Genomic DNA, 21,931 nt, shown 5'->3' on the forward strand with positions numbered 1-21,931 from the left:
CACCATACGGAATAAACCTAGTGATTGCCACCCAGCACTCAGTTTTGTTTTGGCATTAATCCAGTTAAGATTTTGAGCCAAATTGCTTCACAATTAAATTAAATCAGATCAAGATCAAGTAATGAGCGTGCATTAAAACTCACTCCTGTGCGGAGCTGTTGGTTTTTAATGACGATGAAAAATGTTGGCGTCTTTACGTGTTTTTGAATCCAAATCCTGGATAATTGATATCACCACATTTTTTATTTGTCAAATTAGTTTTTGGCCTTTTTTCCTGTCCAACCTTCAAGGAAGTCATCAGTTTCAGCTGATATCTGTGGAAATCACCTCACGGAAATGCCTGCAGATAAATGATCCATTACAATGAATCATTTCTGATGTTACTTTAGCCGGTGTACATGATTTAAGGCATTTTGTTTGACTGCATTTTACACACAAAAATGTAACTTTGACAACAGTAAAAGCAGGCATAGGATTAAGTGTGATGGATTAACTGTGTGCAGGTTGAGTTTCACAGCATTAAACAGGCTGCAGGTTGAAACCAGCGGCTGCCCAGAGGTCAGGAAAAACGGATTTGTCAGGCTCGGCTGGAAAACTGATATTACCTGATACAATTTTAGCAGACAAATACATATTCGCAATTGAATTTACATATCACAATATCTGCAAATATCAGTAATGTTTGAGGCACAGCTTCACAGTGCAAATGTTAGGAATCACAAGCAAACTGGCCTCTGAATATTTGCAATCCCTTCATATTTCCATGTCATGTGAATCTAAATTAAATCTGAGGCATTTTCTGCGGCCGGCGCTCTACCTGCCAATTTCGAGGGACTTCAGAGGAGAGATTGGTGTGACTCTGATGGGTGGAGATAAGCGTCGGCTTTTCTGCTGGGAGAGGAGTGCGTACCCCACAGTGCCTTGCTCAAAGTGGCTCTGGAGAAATTGATGAGAAGCTGTGGCTGGCGAGGAGCTCGGCAAATTGCTTTCAAGTCCCTCTACTTGTGTTGTTCCCCTGCTTGAGCTGGAGAAAAAGGGGGGATTATTTTTTTGTCCAGCGGATTTCTTGAAATGACAGACACACTGAGAGCAGGATGGATGGAAACACACAGAGAGCAGGTGGAAAGTGTAAATGTTGGTCACGTTATTGAAAACAGTGATGTAGTATTTTGATACTAATACTGCAGACGTCAATGACATACTGAAGGTGGTGTAGTATGTGGATGTTGCATGGTGAACAAAGATAACAGATGATATATTCAGAGTTTTGATACCGTGGATATAGAAACGTAGATGCCTGATTTGCCACTGGATCATACATCAATGTCGCCATGTTGGATAAGACACGACACAAATGCAGGTAAACATGGTGGCTGTGTTTTTAATGGATAAAAACCAATGCTAAGCACAACTCATTTTTGAAAGACCACACTCCCACAAAATGCACTTTCCAGGACACAGCGACCCTGACCTTTGACACTTGACCACCAGAATCTGATCAGTTCATTGTTGAGTCCAACGGGACATTCGTGCCAAATTTGAAGAAATTCCCTTGTGGCGTTCTTGAGATACCATGTTCACAAAGATGGGATGTACGGACGGACAACCCAAAAACATAATGCCTCCAGCCACAGCTATCGCCAGCCTGGAGGCATATAAACATGGCAGCTGTTACCTGCAGTTGTTTACAGGCAAGTCTTGCTCTCTCCAATATGGTGCCCATGTTGACGTACCACTGCAACGGGCTTCTAGCCAACAGACGATGTCTATGTCTGTGAAGCAGTGACTGATGTAAAGAGAACTATATGAATGGTGCAGATTAAAGTCTGTAACACTTTCAGTTAATATATCAGCAGTATTATGTATGAGGTAAAACACTAAAACCAGCTCATTCACTGAGGTTGGAGATGCTCTCCACTCATAAGAAATGATGCACTTGACCTTGTTTACACTTGCAATGCACTCTAACTTCATCTCAGTAAATCATTTATTAGCTCTTACATTACCTGACCAGCCTTCGACATTTTTATACTGCACACCAATAAAAAGGTGAAGTGAGTTCAAAAACGCATTTGAATGGTGGAAATGTAGACTATAAAATGCCATTTTTTCTTCTCTTAATATGAGGTAACCACTGTTTCTGTTTGATGTGAGAGTCGGCAGGTGTGATCACTTTCACAACTGTTTTCCAGGAAGTTAAATGTTGATTTGTTTGATTTTGATTTGATTTCAAACAAACAAACCAACAAAAACAGAATCTCAAGGCGCAGCTGGGGGGAGGAAGGGGTCCGGTTTGGTGCTGTGACACGCTGTCGTGGTGAAGATGGAGCTGAGCCGGAAGGTAAGGCTTTTGATTTACTGGTCCATCTACGTCCCAACCCTCACCTGTGGTCATGAGCTCTGGGTAGTGACCGAAAGAATGAGATTGCGGATATAAGCGGTCGAGTTGAGTCTTTAGCGGGATTTATACTTGTGCATCAGGTCTATGCAGAGCCTACGCCACTGTGAACATTTATACTTGTGTGGTGGTGTGTCTGTGTCACTCTGCAGTTACACCTACAAAACACTAGTCAGCAGTAGGGTTTCTGTGAAGTGCTGCAAAGTTTAGCTGATTCAAAACACACATTAAACACACATTAAACATGGCTTAATAGAGACAGTTTCAAACACAAGTACACAGATCAGCTTCACTATAACTCGCAGCATTCACAGACAAACACTTGTCTTTATCTGGACACATTTTACCCACAAATACAACATGCTAACGTTTTTAGCACAAGCCTATGGCGTTTTACATTGTATAAATTAGCCAAGCAGCTAGCGGACTTTTCCTCTACTTATATGAAGCCAGGGACAACAGCAACATTTAACAAAGGTAACGTTACAAAATTCGTCTCCATTACAACTCACAAGGTTCACTGACAAAACAACTGTCTTATACTAAACATGTTTTTCAAACAAATACAACATGCTAACATTAGCACAAACCTATGGCATTTCACATTGTATAAATTAGCCTAGCGAATAGTGTTGATTTCCTCTGGTCATATGAAGCCAGGATAAATCACACACAGGACTTAAAATGCTATTTTGTGAAGGTTTTGTTGTCTTGTTATTGTTTCACGGTGGTGCACGTCAGGCTACAACGAAGGGTACAGTGTAGGCTCTTCGTCGAAGCAGAGGTACGGCGTGATTTCGACGCAAAAGTATAAATCCCACATTAAAGATAGGGTGAGGAGCTCAGACATCCAGAGTGAGCTCAGAGTAGAGCTGCTGCTCCTTCTGGGGTCAGTTGAGGTGGCTCGGGCATCTGATTAGGATGCCCCCTGGGTGCCACCCATTAGAGGTTTTCCAGGCGCGTCTAAGTGATAGGAGGCCCTGAAGCAGACCCAGAACACGCTGGAGGGCTTACATATCTCATCTGGCCTGGGAATGCCTCATGATCCCCGAGGAGGAGCTGGAAAACGTTGCTGGGGAGAGGGACATCTGGGGTGCTTTGTTTGGCCTGCTGCAACCGCGCTCTGGATTAGCGGATGAAAATGGATGCATGGATAAATGTTGATTAAATGACTGGATTGGAGAGTTTTAACTTAGTCTGCGAGTCACATGTAAGCAGGACAGAATATATGAAAGCCTTTTTACTCAGCTTGGATCCAAAAAATCTACAATGTCTGTGATTTGAGCATTTGTATTGCACATATTGTCAGTAAGAAAAGAGCAAAACATTTTTATTTATATACATATTCGGGTGTATCTGTAGAAAAATGTGTGCATGGACACAGAAAGCCAAAAACCTGCAGCAAACAAAGTGCAATGATGCATGGAGGCTTCACATTCAGTCCCAAACTTCCAACCAGAATGTTAAACAGAACGGAACAAAATGATGCTGATACAGTGGTGCTTTGCTCAAAGTCCACAGCCCCACTGGTAATTTAAATTTCTGAGGAGAAGGAGATGAAGATTGACAGGCTGACAGATTATTTGTGGACAGGTGTTTGGATGAGTTGATTAACAGATTGGCGATTATAAACGATGCACTGATAGATGGATGAACCGATGCCTCCTGCAGTGCTTTGCCTCGAGCGGTGCCTGATATCAGTGGGAAACTGTGAATCACAGAGCTCTGAATTTCAAATTTCATGTTATAGCTCCCCAATTGTTCCACCACAGTGTTCCTCAAATTTGGGGCCAGACTGACTGACAGATGGATGGATGGATGGACAGACAGCGTAATGGGGAACAAAAACAACGACGGGGAGAGTGTTGAAAGAAAAACTGAGAGATGGGGATGATGAGATGAAACAGCTGGAGTAAAAAAAGGGAGTAGGAGTAGAGTGGCAGTCGGAGTCAGTCAGGAGTCGGAACAAGCCAGCTGTCAGCACTAATAGACAGAGGAGGATGGAGGGAGGGGAAAAGAGAGGAGGAAGAAAGGCAGAGATGTTCAGGCCAAACAACCTGTCACCAGCTATAACGGAGCATAACGCAACACAGCTGCCTTGTCTGAGTGTCAGGAAAAGAAACTTCTCTGGCAGTTTGGAGAAGAGTGCGAGCAATCCAAATGATATTCTCAAATGGATAGATGCTGTCTGCTTCAGTGGCACAGCCGAAGATGGCGCGGGCAGAGAGATAATGGTCTCAGTCAGCTCTGCTGAGGACGAGTCAGCTCGGATGGAGGCCTTTACAATTTCAGCATGGCGACTCTTATTTTCCTGTCTGAAGTTGTGTTTGGTTGTTTTTGTGGGTCACGAATGTATGCCCACAGGACGCTCGCTCAGCAGCACAGATGAAAGCAACTTCTGCGCGGACTTTTGAATCAACTCAGCTTTGAACAATAATTGAGAGTGAAGGCGTGCATTGGCTCACTTCAAGTAATCAAGTCAGTTCTGTGTGATGGAGGAATCTGCTGCCAGTCTGACAGCGGTCATCAGCCAGAAGGCTTGTTGTGAACGATTAGAAGCTGCTGGATGCTCTTTTTTCAATACACATGAAAACGTGTCCCAAGAATCCTGAATGAATCCTCCCGTGTTTGGAGGTTCGACCTGTGGTTCTTTCACTCATTATAACAAAGTTCTTATCAAAGTGATTGCTGAGATCTGAGAACATCTCAACACTGCTTTGAATATGTCCAACAATGGACAAAAACAGTCAGACAATCAATTTGAGATATCTGTGATTATTTAAAGAACACTGTCGGAATGTCCCAAGAACCAATGCTTTGGTACCAAATCAAGGCCAGATTTCTGAAAATGTGACAGTGCTTGTTTTTCTCCATAAAATTGCATTTTCCTGACCTGACGGGGCAGCATGTACACCTACAAGTGTTCTAGTCTGCTGTTAAATGCCAAAGGAAGAAGAACACAAGAACAACAATAGTTTAATCACTAATTTCCAACATGCAAGTAGAGAAAAATATTCAACAGCCTTGACTCAAATGATTGATGACTGGTATATGAAGTTAGAGCAGAGGAAGGTTATAGGAATAGTTTTGCTTGATATTTCTGCTGCTTTTGACATCATTGATCATGAGCTAATGTTGATTAAGTGTTGTAGTTTTCAGTCTGCATTATTATGGATAAAACGTTACTTGAGTGATAGAAGATATCGTAGCATAAACAAGACTTAAAATAAGGGAGGTTCAGACATAGAGTTGCACATCTGAAGGTCTTTTAATCTTGAGAGAGAGCCAAAGAATTGGTACATCATGACAGCTTGTAGTGTCTGACAAGCATTGTAGGTACTTTCCATAACTTCGGTGTTATTTCCTGCTGATCAGACAACAGGTTCTGGGGACAATTTCTTCTCCTCACATAACAAAATTTGGTCAGAGTCATGTCAGACCATCTAGTTGAAGTCACATCAGGCCATCTACACAATAAGAGTTACATCAGGTCATCTGACTGAAGTCAGGTCAGGTCATCAACACCAAAAGGCTGATGGTGAACTTTAATGGAAGTTATTCAGATGGAGTGCCTCAAGGAACCTGTCTCGGGCCACTCCTGTTCACCATTTTCACTAATGACCTTCTTTTGGTATCAAAGAATGCCTCTATCTCAATGTATGCTGATGACTCTGCAATATATTTAGCAGAAGCAACAATAAGTGATTTAAATACAAATCTAGATCGAGAATTGTAGTTGGTTGTAGGTTGGACAAACAGCCTACCACTAAGACCAACCATCACATCTTGCATGTACAAGTGCTGAACAACAATGTAGGAGAATTGTGTTCATTTCCTGGAGGCTATATATTAATGTTCCTCACCCACAAAATCTCACAAATTCACAGAGGCGAGTACTTTCTGTTCAAGATGGATCGTCAGGGGTTCATCATGAAAAAAATAACATAAATAAATAACTTAATTTAAATGTTTTGAACAAGGGAGTGTATGTTTAAGTACGGTGGAATTATTGCTTAGTTTTTGTGTTTTTTAACCTGGTATTGAATTGGGTTTTGAGAACTGTGGAAATTTACGGGTACTGATATTGACTACTAAATGTCCAGTGCTGTGCCAAAAGCAATGTTAAAACCAACAGAACTGAAGACCAGAGTTGCAAAGATAACACTCAAGCTATAGTAAGCCGCAGCTTTCCTTTAAGCTAAGGGAGAAAACAGTCGTGTAGAAAATTACAAGAGCGAGTCAAGTGAGCAGCAGGAAGTAGATCAGGTCTACTGTATTTACACACTCACTTGAGAGGCTCTCTGTGCTGCCTCTTGACCAACACCGAAAGACAGTCACTTTTTAACCTTGATTAATCAGGGCAAAGTTTTTCTGCTCGTAGAGAGTGAGAGTTATAAAATGAGCAACAGAAGACACAACACAGAATGAGATCTCTTTCCCAGACATATTTAATTCAGAGTGTCTGAGAGGAGCTGGCAGAGATCAGGTTGTAGATGTTAACATGCAGAACGCAGTAACATCTACCCTCGACTGGAGGCCAAAGTGTCCTTGTCCTTGAGCAATTGACTCTTACCTGCTTCAGGAGCACCACATTAACAGGAGGAACCATCACCCCTTTAATATTAAAGAACACTTCTTCTGAGAAGTGTGTGGAATTCTGAAATATCTGAGAGTCAGATATGTCCAGCCATCACTTTTCTTATGCCTCTGTGCCCGTGATAGCTGCAGCCAGAAGGACTGTGTTGTTGGGTTTTCCATCTGTCTGTCCCATTCTTGTGAACGTGATATCTCAAGAATGCCTTTAAGGAATTTCTTCAAATTTTGCACAAACGTCCTCTTGGATTTAAGGAAGAACTGACTAGATTTTAGTGGTCAAAGGTGAAGCTCATTGTGCCCTCGCATCCGTCTCAATTTTGTGAATGTGAAATCTCAAGAAGGCTGGAAGGTAATTTCCTCAAATTTGGCATAAATGTCCAATGGATACAGCGACTAATTGATAAGATTTTAATAGTCAAAGGTCATGGTCATTGTGGCTTTGCCTCCGTCTCATTTCTGTGAATGAGATTTCTTGAAGGCTTTGAGGAAATATTCTCAAATTTGGCACAAACATCCACTTGGATTTAACAATGAATCGGTTAGATTCTGGTGGGGAAAGTCAGTACAATCTTGTCTTTGTTGTGGTTTTCTAACAGAGACATTGTGGACATTTCTCTGTGATAGAAAAGACATTTGCCTTCTTTCTGTCCTGCATCTCCAAATTTCCCAGCTCGTCTTGGTATGTCTCGTCAGCGATGATTTAAGTTTAACCCTCTTTTCTTCCTGTTCCATCAGATATTCGCGGCCTGCAGGGTTTTTTGGACCAGACATCCCGTCAGGGTGTGGACGTGGCCTTGCAGCGAGTGGACAGGAACATCAGCAAAGTCTTCACCAACCTCTTCACCACCATGAGGACCGAGGAGCTGAACCGGTACAGAGACACGCTGCGCAGAGCCATCCTGCTGCTCAGCCCCCACGGAGCGCACACGTTCATCCAGCAGGTCTGTGCATTTTCATTTTATTTCCTAGAGCACGCGGTTACAGCATGTGTGTGTCCAGTGAGCAGACGAGTGTGTATGTGGGTATTTGCAAACATGTGGAACAAGCTACGTGTGTGTGTGTGTGTGTGTGTGTACAGTAATTGTGGAACACAGTTGTGCATACAGAAAATGAGTTTGCAGAGAAGCGTGCTTCTACATACCAACTGTGAATGATTGTATTCACGCAGACATGGAGCAAAACAGTGTTCAGAGGAGTCTTGGTGTATGGATATGACAACAGGTTTGTCTGTGTTTGAGTGGGATTAAATGGCTGTTGCATATGTTTTCAGGAAAATCTTGTTTCCCTAATTACAGAATATAAGGCATGGATGAGAGTACATGATGTAAAGACATTACACTAATAAGTGCAGGAACAAATGTGCACGCGTACATATTTTTTAGAGGCTTAATAATTACAGCCCTAATGGGGATTACTGCATGTACATGATACTTACAGTTACAACTAATTGTATGCTGCATTCACGCAGTGTCAGTAGAATGTGAAGGACAGGAAAGACGGCACTTATTTCAAGCTGGGAGTGTTCATGCATTATTCCAAGGTGGTTAGCAGCTGTGCTAACCTTGGAGTCACACCAGATAAACAGCTCCTATAAGTTTAGCTGAATTGATTGTATAATACCACATTTCCACAGCACGTCGCGGCGCAGCTCGACTGGCGTGGAATTGTTAGTTTTTGGTTTTCCATCGGCAAAAGTTGTGGTCAGTACCTGGTTTTTATTTTGGTACCATCTCAGGTGAGCTGGGCTGATGCTAGAATGTGGAGTTAAAACGCTGTAGACCAATGACATCCAAGCAACCAAAATGTTCTAAAATTCACTTGACCCAGATTTTTTTTTTTTAAATGGCAACCCACAGCAGCAGTTTAATGCAGCGTTGCTATGACAATCAGCTAAGAGTCCCGCCAGCCACCTCACCGCGGTGAAGTAAGTTTAAAGTTGTATATTGGATAGACATTCCGTCTGGACCCAGCGATGTCTTCTTCCTCAGTTTCAGGCAACATTCTCAGTAGAAGGGCGGTGAGCTGCACTCTTGTCTGTCTCAAAGCGCTCCTATGACCATGTCTTACTATCTTACTATATAATGACGAAAACTCTGTCTGTGTGTCTGGTCCATGTTTTTCTCCTCACTGACTTGGTCAATCCATGTGAAATTTGGCACAGTGGTAGAGGGTCATGGGAGGATGCCAATGAAGCAATATTACATCAATTGGCCAAAGGGGGGCGCTATAGCAACCCATTGAAATGTCAAACTTTGAATGGGCATATCTCATGCCCCGTATGTGGTAGAGACATGAAACTTTGCACAGAGATGCCTCTCCTCATGAGGAACACATTTGCCTCAAGAACCCATAACTTCCGCTTATATAGATTTTCCGCCATTTTGAATTTTTTGAAAAACACTTCAAATGGATCTCTTCCTAGGAAGTTTGAGCGATCTGCATGAAACTGGGTGAACATAATCTAGGGACCAATATCTAAAGTTCCCTCTTGGCAAAAGTTGGAAAACTTACTAAAACTGAGCTTCTATAAGGCAATGAATATTGCGGAGGGCGTGGCTCATCACATAAAGGTGTATAACATCTCAAGGGTTTCAGCCATCACCACGCAACTTTGTAGGCATATGACCACACATAATCTGAGGGGACCCCTCCATTATTGACCCCATCAAACAAAATGGGGGCTAGTAAAGTCTTAATAAATAAATAGATGAATAAAAATTCACAGTTCATTACTCTGATTGCGGTCAGACTCAGCCCCTGCTGGCCCCTGCTGGAGATGCGGGAAAGAAGGATAAATACAACAATTGGTGCAGTGAGATGTTTTTAGTTCAGGGGCCATGTAATTTTGCATTTAGACAGAAAAATATATTTCAAGCCCATCAAGAGAATAAGTGAGTGTGCACACAGGGACTGACTGGTGAAAGGTTGACTGTGATGTTAAGGGAACATTTAGGTGAGCGCAGGGAACAGGTGAGTTGGTGCATGAGGGAAAAGTGAGTGTGAGTGCACGTAGGGAACAAGGAAGTGTGTATGAGGAATCAATGAGTGTGTGTCAAGGAGATCAGTGAGTGTACACATGGAACAAGTGAACCTGTCCGGGATTAAAGGGAGTGTAAATAAGGAATAACTGAGTATACATCGAAACGAGCCAGAGTGTAAGAGGGGAAAACAATGTGTGTGCAAAGAGATCAAGTGAGACATGAAAAATGTGTCTGTCTGTCTGTCTGTCCGTCTGTCTGTCCTCTCACAAACTGGCTCACTGATCATGTGTGTGAAAGTGTGTGTGTATGTATGTGCCCAGGTGTGAGTGGCCACCTGGAGTGACAGATGGAGTTGGATGGTCCACACACACACACACACACACACACACACACACACACACACACACACACACACACACAGTACAAAAGCTTGTCCAAGGGGATGCTGAATTTTGCTCAATATTTATTACCTGTTTCATTTTTTACCATGGCTCCTGTCCTTGGATCACATACTCGTGTGTGTGTGTGTGTGTGTGTGTGTGTGTGTGTGTGTGTGTGTGTGTGTGTGTGTGTGTGTGTGTGTGTGTGTGNGTGTGTTAATTATTTAGTGTCTGGCATGTGGCTGAAGTGTAAGATGGCAACAGCTGCTATTTTTTATCAGATTTTACCAAATAATCAACTCATCATTGATTTTCATCATCATCTAAAGACTACAGACTCTTTCACTGTCAGTGAACAGCATGACATTTTTGGTGGGCGGGGCTTAGCTGGAGGCCAATCAGCTCTCCACAGACATTAGTCCTGTTGGCTTCTTTTAGACAATGGAGGAAGATGATGTGAGTGGTGCGTTCAGAAATATTCATTCTGAGTACTGACAGAAACCTCATAATTTACACTTTCCAATGTGTCCACTGCCTACGATGAAGTATGAGGGCCACATTGAAGAAAAAAAGAAAAAGAGAATAAAGTCATAGTTTTTAAGGAAAAAACCAACAATCATCCTGTAACCCATTCTGTTTGTTGTTGGTTATTTCCTAAAAAAACTACGACTTTATTCTTATAATTTTATGACTTCATCTCATCAAACTACGACTTTATTCTCATAATATTATGACTTTATCTCATTAAAATACAACTTTATTCTCATAATATTACGATTTTATCTCATTAAAATACAACTTTATTCTCATAATATTACGACTTTATTCTCATAAATTGCAACTTTATTCTCATAATATTATGTCTTTATCTCATTAAAATACAACTTTATTCTCATAATATTATGACTTTATCTCATTAAAATACAACCTTTATTCTCATAATATTATGACTTTATCTCATTAAAATACAACTTTATTCTCATAATATTACGACTTTATCTCATTAAAATACAACTTTATTCTCATAACATTACGATTTTATCTCATTAAATTACAACTTTATTCTCATAATATTACGACTTTATTCTCATAAATTGCAACTTTATTCTCATAATATTATGACTTTATCTCATTAAATTGCAACTTTATTCTCATAATATTGCAACTTTATTCTCATAATATTACGACTTTATTCTCATTAAACTGCAACTTTATTCTCATAATATTGCAACTTTATTCTCATAATATTATGACTTTATTCTCATTAAACTGCAACTTTATTCTCATAATATTACGACTTTATTCTCATTAAATTGCAACTTTATTCTCATAATATTATGACTTTATTCTCGTAATATTACAACTTTAATCTCATTAAACTACAACTTTATTCTCGTAATATTATGACTTTTATCTCATTAAATTACGACTTTATTCTCGTAATATTATGACTTTATTCTCGTAATATTATGACTTTTATCTCATTAAATTACAACTTTATTCTTGTAATATTATGACTTTTATCTCATTAAATTACAACTTTATTCACATAATATTATGACTTTATTTTTGTAATATTACAACTTTATTCTCGTAATATTATGACTTTATTCTTGTAATATTACAACTTTAATCTCATTAAATTACGACTTTATTCTTGTAATATTATGACTTTTATCTCATTAAATTACAACTTTATTCTCATAATATTATGACTTTATCTCATAATATTATGACTTTATTTTTATAATATTACAACTTTATTCTCGTAATATTATGACGTTTATCTCATTAAATTATGACTTTATTCTCATATTACGACTTTATTCTCATTAAAATACAACTTTATTCTCATATTACGACTTTATTCTTGTAATATTATGACTTTTATCTCAATAAATTATGACTATTCTCAAAATCACTGATTTTTTTTTTTTCGTTCAATGTGGCCCTAATACTCCATCGTACACTGCCAAATAAACTGATTTTTTTTTTTTTTAGATTTAGATTTAGCCTACCTGTTTTAAGTATAATCCAGTAATATATTTTCCCTAAAAGTCATGTGACTATGGAAATAATGCTACATTTGTTCAAACTATACAACGACATTAGAAAGTGTTAAAATGATCACAGTACCCTGAAACCTCCTCGGTCTGCTGCTGAGGGTGAATGACACACACCTGGGGACACTTGTTAGTCTCTTCCGCTATGTGTGTTCACAGAATGCTAGGAAGGAGTCTTGCTTTGCCTCTGTAGGATCCTTCCTTGGAAGGACCCATCCTACCAAGGAAGGATCTTTGAGAAACACCAATGGACCTTGTCTCATCCTCTTTAGTTAGCATTTGTTTGCTTGTTGGGAAATTCGTCCACAACCAGCAGGACACCTCTTAATGTATGTCATGTAAGCATGGCTAAACATCTTCCATCTTAGCGCTTACATGCAGGGTGCTGTTATATAAAATTCAAAACATGAACTCTAAATGTGCATATTAACATAAACATAAGTCAGAAATACAATCCTTTGGTTATCGAACATATGATAACTGATGGAGCACATGAAACAAAAGTTCAGGAGTTCATGGGCGATCTTACGTATCGTCCTTGCACGTGGAAATAAACATCGTCCTCAGTGGTAACTTTTCTTGGATCAATTGATCACTCATCAATCGTCATCATTTTGTGTAGAAAACAAGTGAAAAACTATTGATTGCACCTTCAAGAATATGTCCTGATTTTTTATTTGAGTTACAGTTTTATTCTCTCAATCTGTTTATGAATGTTGGCGGTGGATGACAGGATTATTATGATGATTATGTGATTAAGTATGCAGGGGCTGTGTGTGTCATTACACATGGTGTGTGTGATCGTCAGTGTGACCTCAGTGTGCGTGTGTGTGTGTGTGTGTGTGTGTGTGTGTGTAGCAGAGAGAGAAAAATGGCCCCCTGTTGACCACAGCAGCAGACAAGAGGCTGTGTGTGTGCTTTATGACTTATTTAGCTGCTCTGTTGTAGTGTGTGTGACTCAGCCTCTGCTGCACTGCTCAACGCCTGACCTCCACACACACACACACACGTACACACACACACACACATACACACACACGTACACACACACGTACACACCGCCTGCCTCATTCATATTGACGTCCTGGGCTTCCTCCTTACAAATCCCTACCTGGCAGGAGTGATTGCGTTGCTGTGTGTGTTTCCCGTGTGTGTAGCAGGCTTCTCATTTCTGTTCAGACCGCCAGCCGGGCTGCGTTGCCATGGCAGCAGCTTTAAGTATTAATGTGGCTCTCTCTTTCTCTGTGTTTCTCCACATCTCACTTCCAACAACAGACACGATTGTTTACATCCTAATCAACCTGACTGATCACACATGTGCTCGTACAGGACATGCAGAGCAACCAGCAGCTGGAAACAAAGACGTCACGTGGTCCAAGAATAAACTAACTCATGAAGAACACTTTGTTCTTCACACGTGCCTCCACAATAAACAAAGAATCCAAACGCAGAGAACAGTCTGAAAGATCCAGTGTGTAGGATCAACACATCCTCACTGCGATCTCATCACACGTCCACATATGACGTCCAAGGTACCCTGGGTGTGTTGGTTGTTGGGACGCCGTGTCAACTTCAGCCTGTTACATGCATTGTCTGTTTTCAAAACACACTTCTGTTTTCACAGGAAATGCACAGTTTGCATGCAGTCTTTTTCAAAATAAAAGCACTACGTCGGTACAAAACCACCAATAGACATTTTTTTCCTTCAACAACACACACACGTGGTTGGATTTAAGCAACCCAGTCTCACTCCGAAGTCACTGTAAAGCGGCAATGGGCCAGTTGCTTCTGCCGTCAGACTGATGTCTGTTACTGAATCACTAGAATCAGTTCATTTAAAAGATTCGTTCAAAAGATTCGTTCACAGAATTGTTCAGTGCTTGCCCAGCCTAACGTTTTTGTTTATCTGGAAACTAAGTCTGTTAAAACAATGGGGAGGTGTGTGATTATGGTCATGTGGCTTGACTCCTGGCTACATTAGCCGTTAGCTTGGAGAAAACGGTCCCTATGAAAGTGTATCGCTGAGAAGAAATTATTTGAATCACTCAGGGATTGGGGTTACGTCGTTCACCGAGTGTTTCGTCACGCGGTAGGCAGCCCCTCCCTGCACCCTGGCTGCCTCGCTCAGACTGAATTGGCAGTTCCACTCCCGGCCTGCACGCTCACTGCTGAGCTCAACTGAACTGAGAAATGAACGAATCAGTTCACTACGTTCACTCAACAGGTTCGTTCTTTTGAACGATTCGTTCGTGAATGACATAACACTAGTTCAGTTCCCTATTGGGTTGTTTGGGAAGTCCTGAGAGTACGACTGGATAAATGAGACTTGGATTAAACTGCACAAGTTTGCACACAGATGTTTTTACATAGTTTTGCTCTTTAATTTAGTTCATGAAGAATTTTCTCCTTTTCTGGATTATTCATTCACCCTTGAGGTACGCGAGAAAAACAATCCGCAAATACAGTGTAAAGGCCTTGGCACACTGAATCTGTTTTTTCGTCCGAAATTGTCACACATCAAATATAAATACAACTTACCATTGTGTCAATCACGTTTGAGCACTGAGTCCGAAACTTTCATTAAAATTTTCAGAACAGGTTTGATTTTCTGCGTTTTGTGCATCAGTCAGAGCCTTTAGAGACGTTTGAGCAGCCGCAGGGCGCACAGAATCATTTCGTAACTACTTTTAACAGGTCAGGCAGTCATATTCAGATGGATGATGAAGAGGAGGAGGATGTTGACCACACACAGAATGTGGAGACAGAGAGGGAGGACAGCTCCGCCCCTTCATTCAGCTGCGGTGCCCAGTGACAGACAGGGAGGGAGTGATGTCAGTCGGATAGGTAACTCCAGTGGGGAGAGGCAAAGAAGGAAATGTGTCTTTTTATTTTGTCACATATTGCAAATTTGTGCAGCAAATACAACAATAAAATGCATCAGAATCAAACAGGAGAAGTTGAAGGAGGGAAAACATTTTCATTTGAGGAGCTGCTGCCACACAGTTTTAATCAGATATCAGACGTCTCTGCCTACAGCTACAGTCTACATGTTGCATTTGATTTGCACATTTTATTCATTTACTCGCCTCTTCCATATGCTTTAGAATGTATTAACATATATTAGTGATGGTAGTGAAAACAAAAGGTGCACCTGAGCGTGGATTGTCAGGTGACAACCTGTCGATCAGCTGAACATTTCTAACATTTCGTCTCATTTATGTTACGTGTAAAGCGGATATTCTCTTTTTCGTCCATGTTGTCAGTCACAAATTATACAGTTGCCACACCACCATCTTCTTTTTCTCTCACACACTGACCTTGTGTCAATCACAGCAGTAATCACAGGAAGGAAGCCATCCTGTGATATTTCTGCCAGGTTATCAGAGTCTGCTGTCATTGTCTCAGTGGTCAGTCCTTGCTCTGTGTTTTTAATAACAGCGGGAGGGTGCAGGGTTCAGCAGCCTGCTGTACACTGACCTGTGTGTGAGAGGAGACAGACAGACAGAAGAAATGAGTGAGTCACGACAGACGCAGCAGGAAGCATCTTATATCTGAGGGCTGGCAATGAGTAGCTGTGTGTTATAAATGTCCGCGGTTGTCAGTCAACCCCTCTCTTTTTCTGTCTTCAGATGAAACGGGCAGTGGTCACACTTTTCTCCAGCACACAGAGAAAAGTAATAACAAGGCCCCGGCCAATTTCTTCCTTTTGCTTCTACCCCTCATTTTTGAGTTTTGAGTTATAAAGGGTAGTGGTAGAAACCTTCTCCTGTGAAACGGGAAACCTTTCAAGGCCCTGATACGCCATTAGTATCATCATCATCATCATCATCATCATCATCATCGATGGCCTTTACAAACATGACAATGGCAATAATGGTTTCACAAGGCCATTTCTCTGATGGAGACAGAAAAGTATGGATGCTCACAACTTGTTCAAAACTTAAGTTTAATGCTGTCAGTCAAAGAAGTCATCAAATAAAAAACAAAATTGGCTAATTACCAGGTCACTAGCACGACTCTGTAGGTTAACGTAAGCAACCTGTGCTCCTACCCTGCAGACTGCACTGATATTAGAGAAATGCTAACAAGTGCAGCCACGTCACTGGTGGACTTTGGTTAAATTTCAGGTGTCATATGCCATCGAAGGACATGGAAATATGTAGGGTTTAGCTGAGTACTTGGATAAAACAAGTATCCGGTACAGGTTATGTATGTTTCATGACTGGTATGTGTATCATACCAGTAAAATGTGTCAATATCTGTACTCGTGATGAAGGGAAATCCTCACTCTCTTACTCTCGTGATCAAAAATGGTCTGAAGCTCTCTTAGGAATGAACGGACTTCCGGGTGACGTGCCATAATACACACAGCTACGTGTGAACAAGGCATAACATACAGAGTTTAGTATAATAAGAGCCATGTTTACCCTCTTAGAGTGTGCCTCAAATCCATAGACTGTATAAAAATATGGATGTAGTCACCGTGACGTCACCCATTGGTTTCTGAGGAGCGGGTTTGAAGCTCAAAGTAGGCGGCTCTGGCTGTCGCCATCTTGGCAGTGCCTGACTCCGCCCAACTTCTGGCCAATCAGAAATGGGCAAAGAGGGTTCAATGACTTGCGAATTAACACCCCGCCCGTACAGGTGTCATGAAAGGGGAAATTAGCTGTAGAGACCAAAACTGTTTTTGTACCAGGCTGTAAACATGTTTATTTCTGCTGTAAAGTTGAACATTTTAACATGGGGGTCTATGGGGATTGACTCGCTTCTGGAGCCTGCCTCAAGTGGCCATTCAACGAACTGCAGTTTGCGGCACTTCCGCATTGGCTTCACTCGTCATCCCTGGAGGTTGCTGCTTGCTCAAATCACATACTTCTGTTAGTACACTTCAACATACACTATGAACACCACGTAGGCTACTTCTTGCATGGTGCACTAACTTCAACAGGATAGTGTTGTCTGAAATCGCGCACTGCTGTTTCACACTCGCTGGAAATGATGACGGCTTTTTTTCAACCACCTCTTCTTCTTTGTCTTCTTTTTGAACAGCAAACTGCTAACAGACAGTGGAGTATTATTGCCAACATGTGACTGCTATCTCGGTCCACACATAAACCGCAACACATGCCACAACATCAGTGCTGATTAAAATGTGCCGCCTTAGCTATGAGCAAGTTAGCTAGCTAACGAATGCTAATAATAGCTAGCAAGCTAATCGTTTTGAGCGCGCCAGTACAGGACAATTTGAGCGCACTTGTGCACTATTCAATGCTTAGTACGGAACTATGCAATCTGAGACACACACTGTAAGTTTAGTGCATTAGCATGCTAACATTTGCTAATTAGCACTAATATCACTATTTTTGTCAAGTCTCTAAGGATACTAATGTCAATGTTTGACTTGATTCAACACGATTGTCTTTAAAAGAGTGGAAGGCTTCAACACAGAAAGAAATGGCTTCTGTGTGTGTGTGTGTGTGTGTGTGTGTGTGTGTGTGTGTGTGTCTTGACGCTGAGACAATCATTAGCACTAGGACATTAGAGCGTAGGAGGGTGAGACCGAGCTGAATGGAAGTTGCACTCTTCAATAATGTCACAGAAATGTGTTAAAAGCTTTGCCAAATTTTTACTCACACACACACACACACACACACACACACACATACACACACACACACACACACACACACACACACACACACACACACACACACACACACACACACACTCGGAGTCATGATAACAAAACATGCTGGCAGTGAGTCTTCCTGGCAGAACTTGTTGGTTCTTTCTGTCGCATCTTTTTTTTTTCCAGCCTGGCTGCAGAGTCGGTTCAGTCGAGGCTTCGGCTTGATTTCAACCTCGTTTCGTAGATTTTACTCTTCTATCAGAAGTAATCTTTCCACTCAGCTGAGCGTGTGGTGATCACATTATTAACACACTGACCTGAAAACATGTGTTTTCCTGTAACTGTTGAGAGTAATACAATCAGAGTAATGTGTTTTAGTCAATCAGTCAGTCTTGTCTTCACCCTGGACATGTTCAGAGGATGGAGGGAGGTCTCTGAGGTTGTGCCATCATTGGATAACATTCATCTTCCTAACCGTGACCATGCAGAGCTAACGTTAGCATTCAGATTCAACTAAAGTTGGATTACTTCTTTACTAAAGTGGTTGACATTGTTCCCACCTTACATACCTGCAGCGTAGGCTTTGGTTCAGCGTCAGTCATTGGATCTCTTCATAGCTCCACCTCATTATGAGACGATCCATCATACCTGATCAGGCCACATCATGCTTTCATTAAAGGTAATGTATTTATGTTTTGTTTCATTTACAAGATAGTACAACATTGAAAAGCGGATGGTTCTTTAACTTCATGTGGTCTTCAATCTTAAGTCATGTAAAGACTTGAACATCAGTAATCCCTCTCATTCATCAGTTACGACACACACAACCAAACCACTGACAAAGCAGCAGTATTTGATGACTATAGAATGAGTTTGGGCTGTTCCACCTTGTTATGGATCCAAGCAAATTAGTCTTTGCTCTCACTTTTTGCCATCTCCATAGATTTTTCTGTCACCAAACAACCAGCCACAAAGACAGTCTGCTTCCTGGTAACATCAGCACACACATGATCAGTGTGCAGGCGTTAGTATGGAGAGAGACTGTCTCTGAAACTATGCTAAAATGTTTTTGTGTATAGAGATTGTTTTCAGCTCTGGATTTAAAATGAGAACATATTCATGTGCATGTGGCTTCAAGGCCCTGATACACCAAGCCGACAGCCACTGATTAAGTTAGGCCATTGGTGAGCAGCTGTTGCACTCATCGGTGTCATGTATCCTCCACCATTGGCCCTTGTCAGCTGTAGGCTTTTGTTCCGCCAATATGGCTTGTAGAATCAGCAGTTCAGCTCAGTGCACGAGAAGAAGAAAAAAAAAGAAGTGAGGAAAGTAAACAAAGAGCTAAAGCTGAGAAAGAGTGAGGTTGAAACAAACTTGTTATATGAGGTCAGATTATTTTTCTTTATCCATTGAGCTCTGTAGCAGAAACGTTTCCTGATGGTTTGTGTTATTGTTCATTGGCGCTCTGTATTTATGCTTCTGTTCTTTCAAATAATGTGCTAACAGGCTAACTAGCATCAAGACAGACAGGTTTGTCTCAAATCACGTACTTCCTTTTGTACACTTAGTACACACCCGCCTCTTCTTCTTTGACTTCTTTTTACATGTTGAATTGCAAACAGATGGTGGAGCACTATCGCCAACATTTGATCGCTATCTCTGTCCACTAAATACCTATTTACTTTAATTAACTTGTATTGTATCATTGTTATTGCTGTAGACTATTAGGTAGGTTATTTCTGTAAATGTATATGTAAACATATTTTCATGGCTTTTATGCTGCAAACCGTGCCGACGACGTGCCTTCCTCCCCTAGAAACTTCCCTAACAAATAATCCATCATCTAAAGTTATAATTGTCTAAGCTCTAGCTATACTGATAATAACGTTAGAGCACATAACATCATAACACTGGTATGTATAGGCATCAGAATACATCTGAACATTTATGCAGTGGTGGAAGAAGGATTTTAGATCTTTTGAAAAGTAGGCATGCTGTCCGTGGCTGTTGCCGGCTATCGAACTTACCGAGCTAACACTACTTGAAGTTAAGGGCGTGAGCGATCGCCGAGGCCCCTGCACTTCCATTAGTTGAAAAACTCCGGGCTGTTCCTCCAGAGGCTTTTTTTTTTTTTACCGATGGATTTCCAGATTGTCACAGACCCAACAAACATTACTGACGGCTTCTATTCCACAACAGTTTTTATACTTCATAAAAAAAACTTGTACAACTTCCATTTGGATAACGTGGCGGTGTTCACTGTGGCCAGCTCAGGCTCCTTGTTGTCTCCAGCCGCCATGTCAAAAGGTGAGAATTTTGTGACGTAGCCTCCGCAACATCACAAAGACAACAAACGTTGACGTCGTGTGAACGCACTTGTGCACTCAAAATATTAAGTGTTTAGTAGAGAAGTATGTGATCTGAGACACACTGTTGGTTTCCCTTTTTGAATAACAATTGCAGATGGCTGCTGTCTGCTGGTGTGAAGGGTTTTTTCTTCTCATGCAGATGCAGAACATAAGCACATGTTGGCCGTTGGTTTTAGCGCCACCCTCGCCACAGGAAAGTGTTATTTTTCACTGACTCAGTAGTGTGTGTGTGTAACGATCACTGCAGCCTCAGGGGGGCGCTGATGAGACTTTTATTCTGGTTTCTGTCTCTGTTAGCGTCCCTACATGAATCACAGTCAGCTGTCAGTTGACTGTGTGAATCATTATCGAGTATGTGTGAATCCATTAGCACCACACACACACACACACACACACACACACAGTCGGGTTCTTCACACCTGAAGCTGCCTTGTTACTGTGTGTGTTTGTGTGCGACACTTTGAATGTGTCATCAATCATTGATTTCTGCTTCCTCCCCTCCATTTATTTGTTTTTATGTTTCCCTCTGCTCCTCCCTTCCTCTCCTTCATCCTTTATTCCTCCCCTCCACCTCCTCCTCATTTTCCCTCCCTTGATATTTCCCTTTCTGCCTCCTGCTTCCTTTTTTCTTACCTTGTTTAATTCCGTCTTTCCTTCCCTTCTTTGTTTCCTCTCATCTTTCTCGCCACCCCTCCCTGTTCTCCTTTTCCTCTCCCTCTCCTTTTTCCTACTCCCTCTTTTCTTTCGTCATTCTCATCCCTTCATCTACAAACTATCCTTCTGTCTACTCTCTCCTCCATCCCTCTCTTCCAGTTCTCTCGCACCTTCCCTCTCGTGCCCTCTTTCATCCTCTCTACTCCTCATTTAAATCCCATCCTACCTTCCTAGCTTCCTTTATCCTCCTCTCCTACCTTCTTCCCTTTACTCCTCTCCTCTCTAACCTTTTTCCCTGATGTCAGGGAGAGCGTATAACTCACTGAAGGAGTGATGTTTAGATTGGGAGGCGGGACGAAGCCCTTGGTAGCTGGGGGAGACAGATTGACTGACAGGATCCTATCAGGCTGCTGAGCACTGATGAGTGACACCTACACACACTCTCTGCCCAGATACACAACTGTGTGAAGGTGTGTGTGTGTTTTACATGTCCTCGGGGCAAAGACCCTCAAACAGCAAATTGAAAATGACCTCAATAAACACAAACACAGCCCATTTTCTCCCCCTGTCTCTCCTTCTCACCGACACACATATACATGCACACACACTCACTAACATTCACTGTCTTTCACTCACACAGTTAGACTCACAAGTCAGTCTTTAGACGCTTTGCTTAACTAAAGACTGATGACTTTCTCCCTGATTTTGTGTTTAGATGGGCGGATACAATTTCAGAGTTTTAAAAAACTCCCTACGTTGCAGAACCAATAGTAAATCTGCAGGGCGGTCCTTCGGTGGCTCGCTGAACTCTTGTGCTCGTAAACATAGTCCGACTAGAAACATGTGTAGCGGTACAAAATG

General features: G+C 41.5%; 1 protein-coding gene across 2 annotated transcripts in view; it reads left to right on the forward strand.

Annotated features, from left to right (window-relative positions):
- The window catches only part of grid1b (glutamate receptor, ionotropic, delta 1b), an 827,749-nt gene that overhangs the window by 547,432 nt on the left and 258,386 nt on the right, over positions 1–21,931 (forward strand). For both annotated transcript variants that reach the window (XM_050059333.1, XM_050059332.1), the window contains exon 4: positions 7,730–7,935. In XM_050059333.1, coding sequence (XP_049915290.1) covers positions 7,730–7,935 — 206 coding nt within the window. The remainder of the gene's footprint in view (positions 1–7,729; positions 7,936–21,931) is intronic.

The sequence above is a fragment of the Epinephelus moara genome, chromosome 13 (genome assembly GCF_006386435.1).
Source record: "Epinephelus moara isolate mb chromosome 13, YSFRI_EMoa_1.0, whole genome shotgun sequence".
Taxonomy (NCBI): Eukaryota; Metazoa; Chordata; class Actinopteri; order Perciformes; family Serranidae; genus Epinephelus; species Epinephelus moara.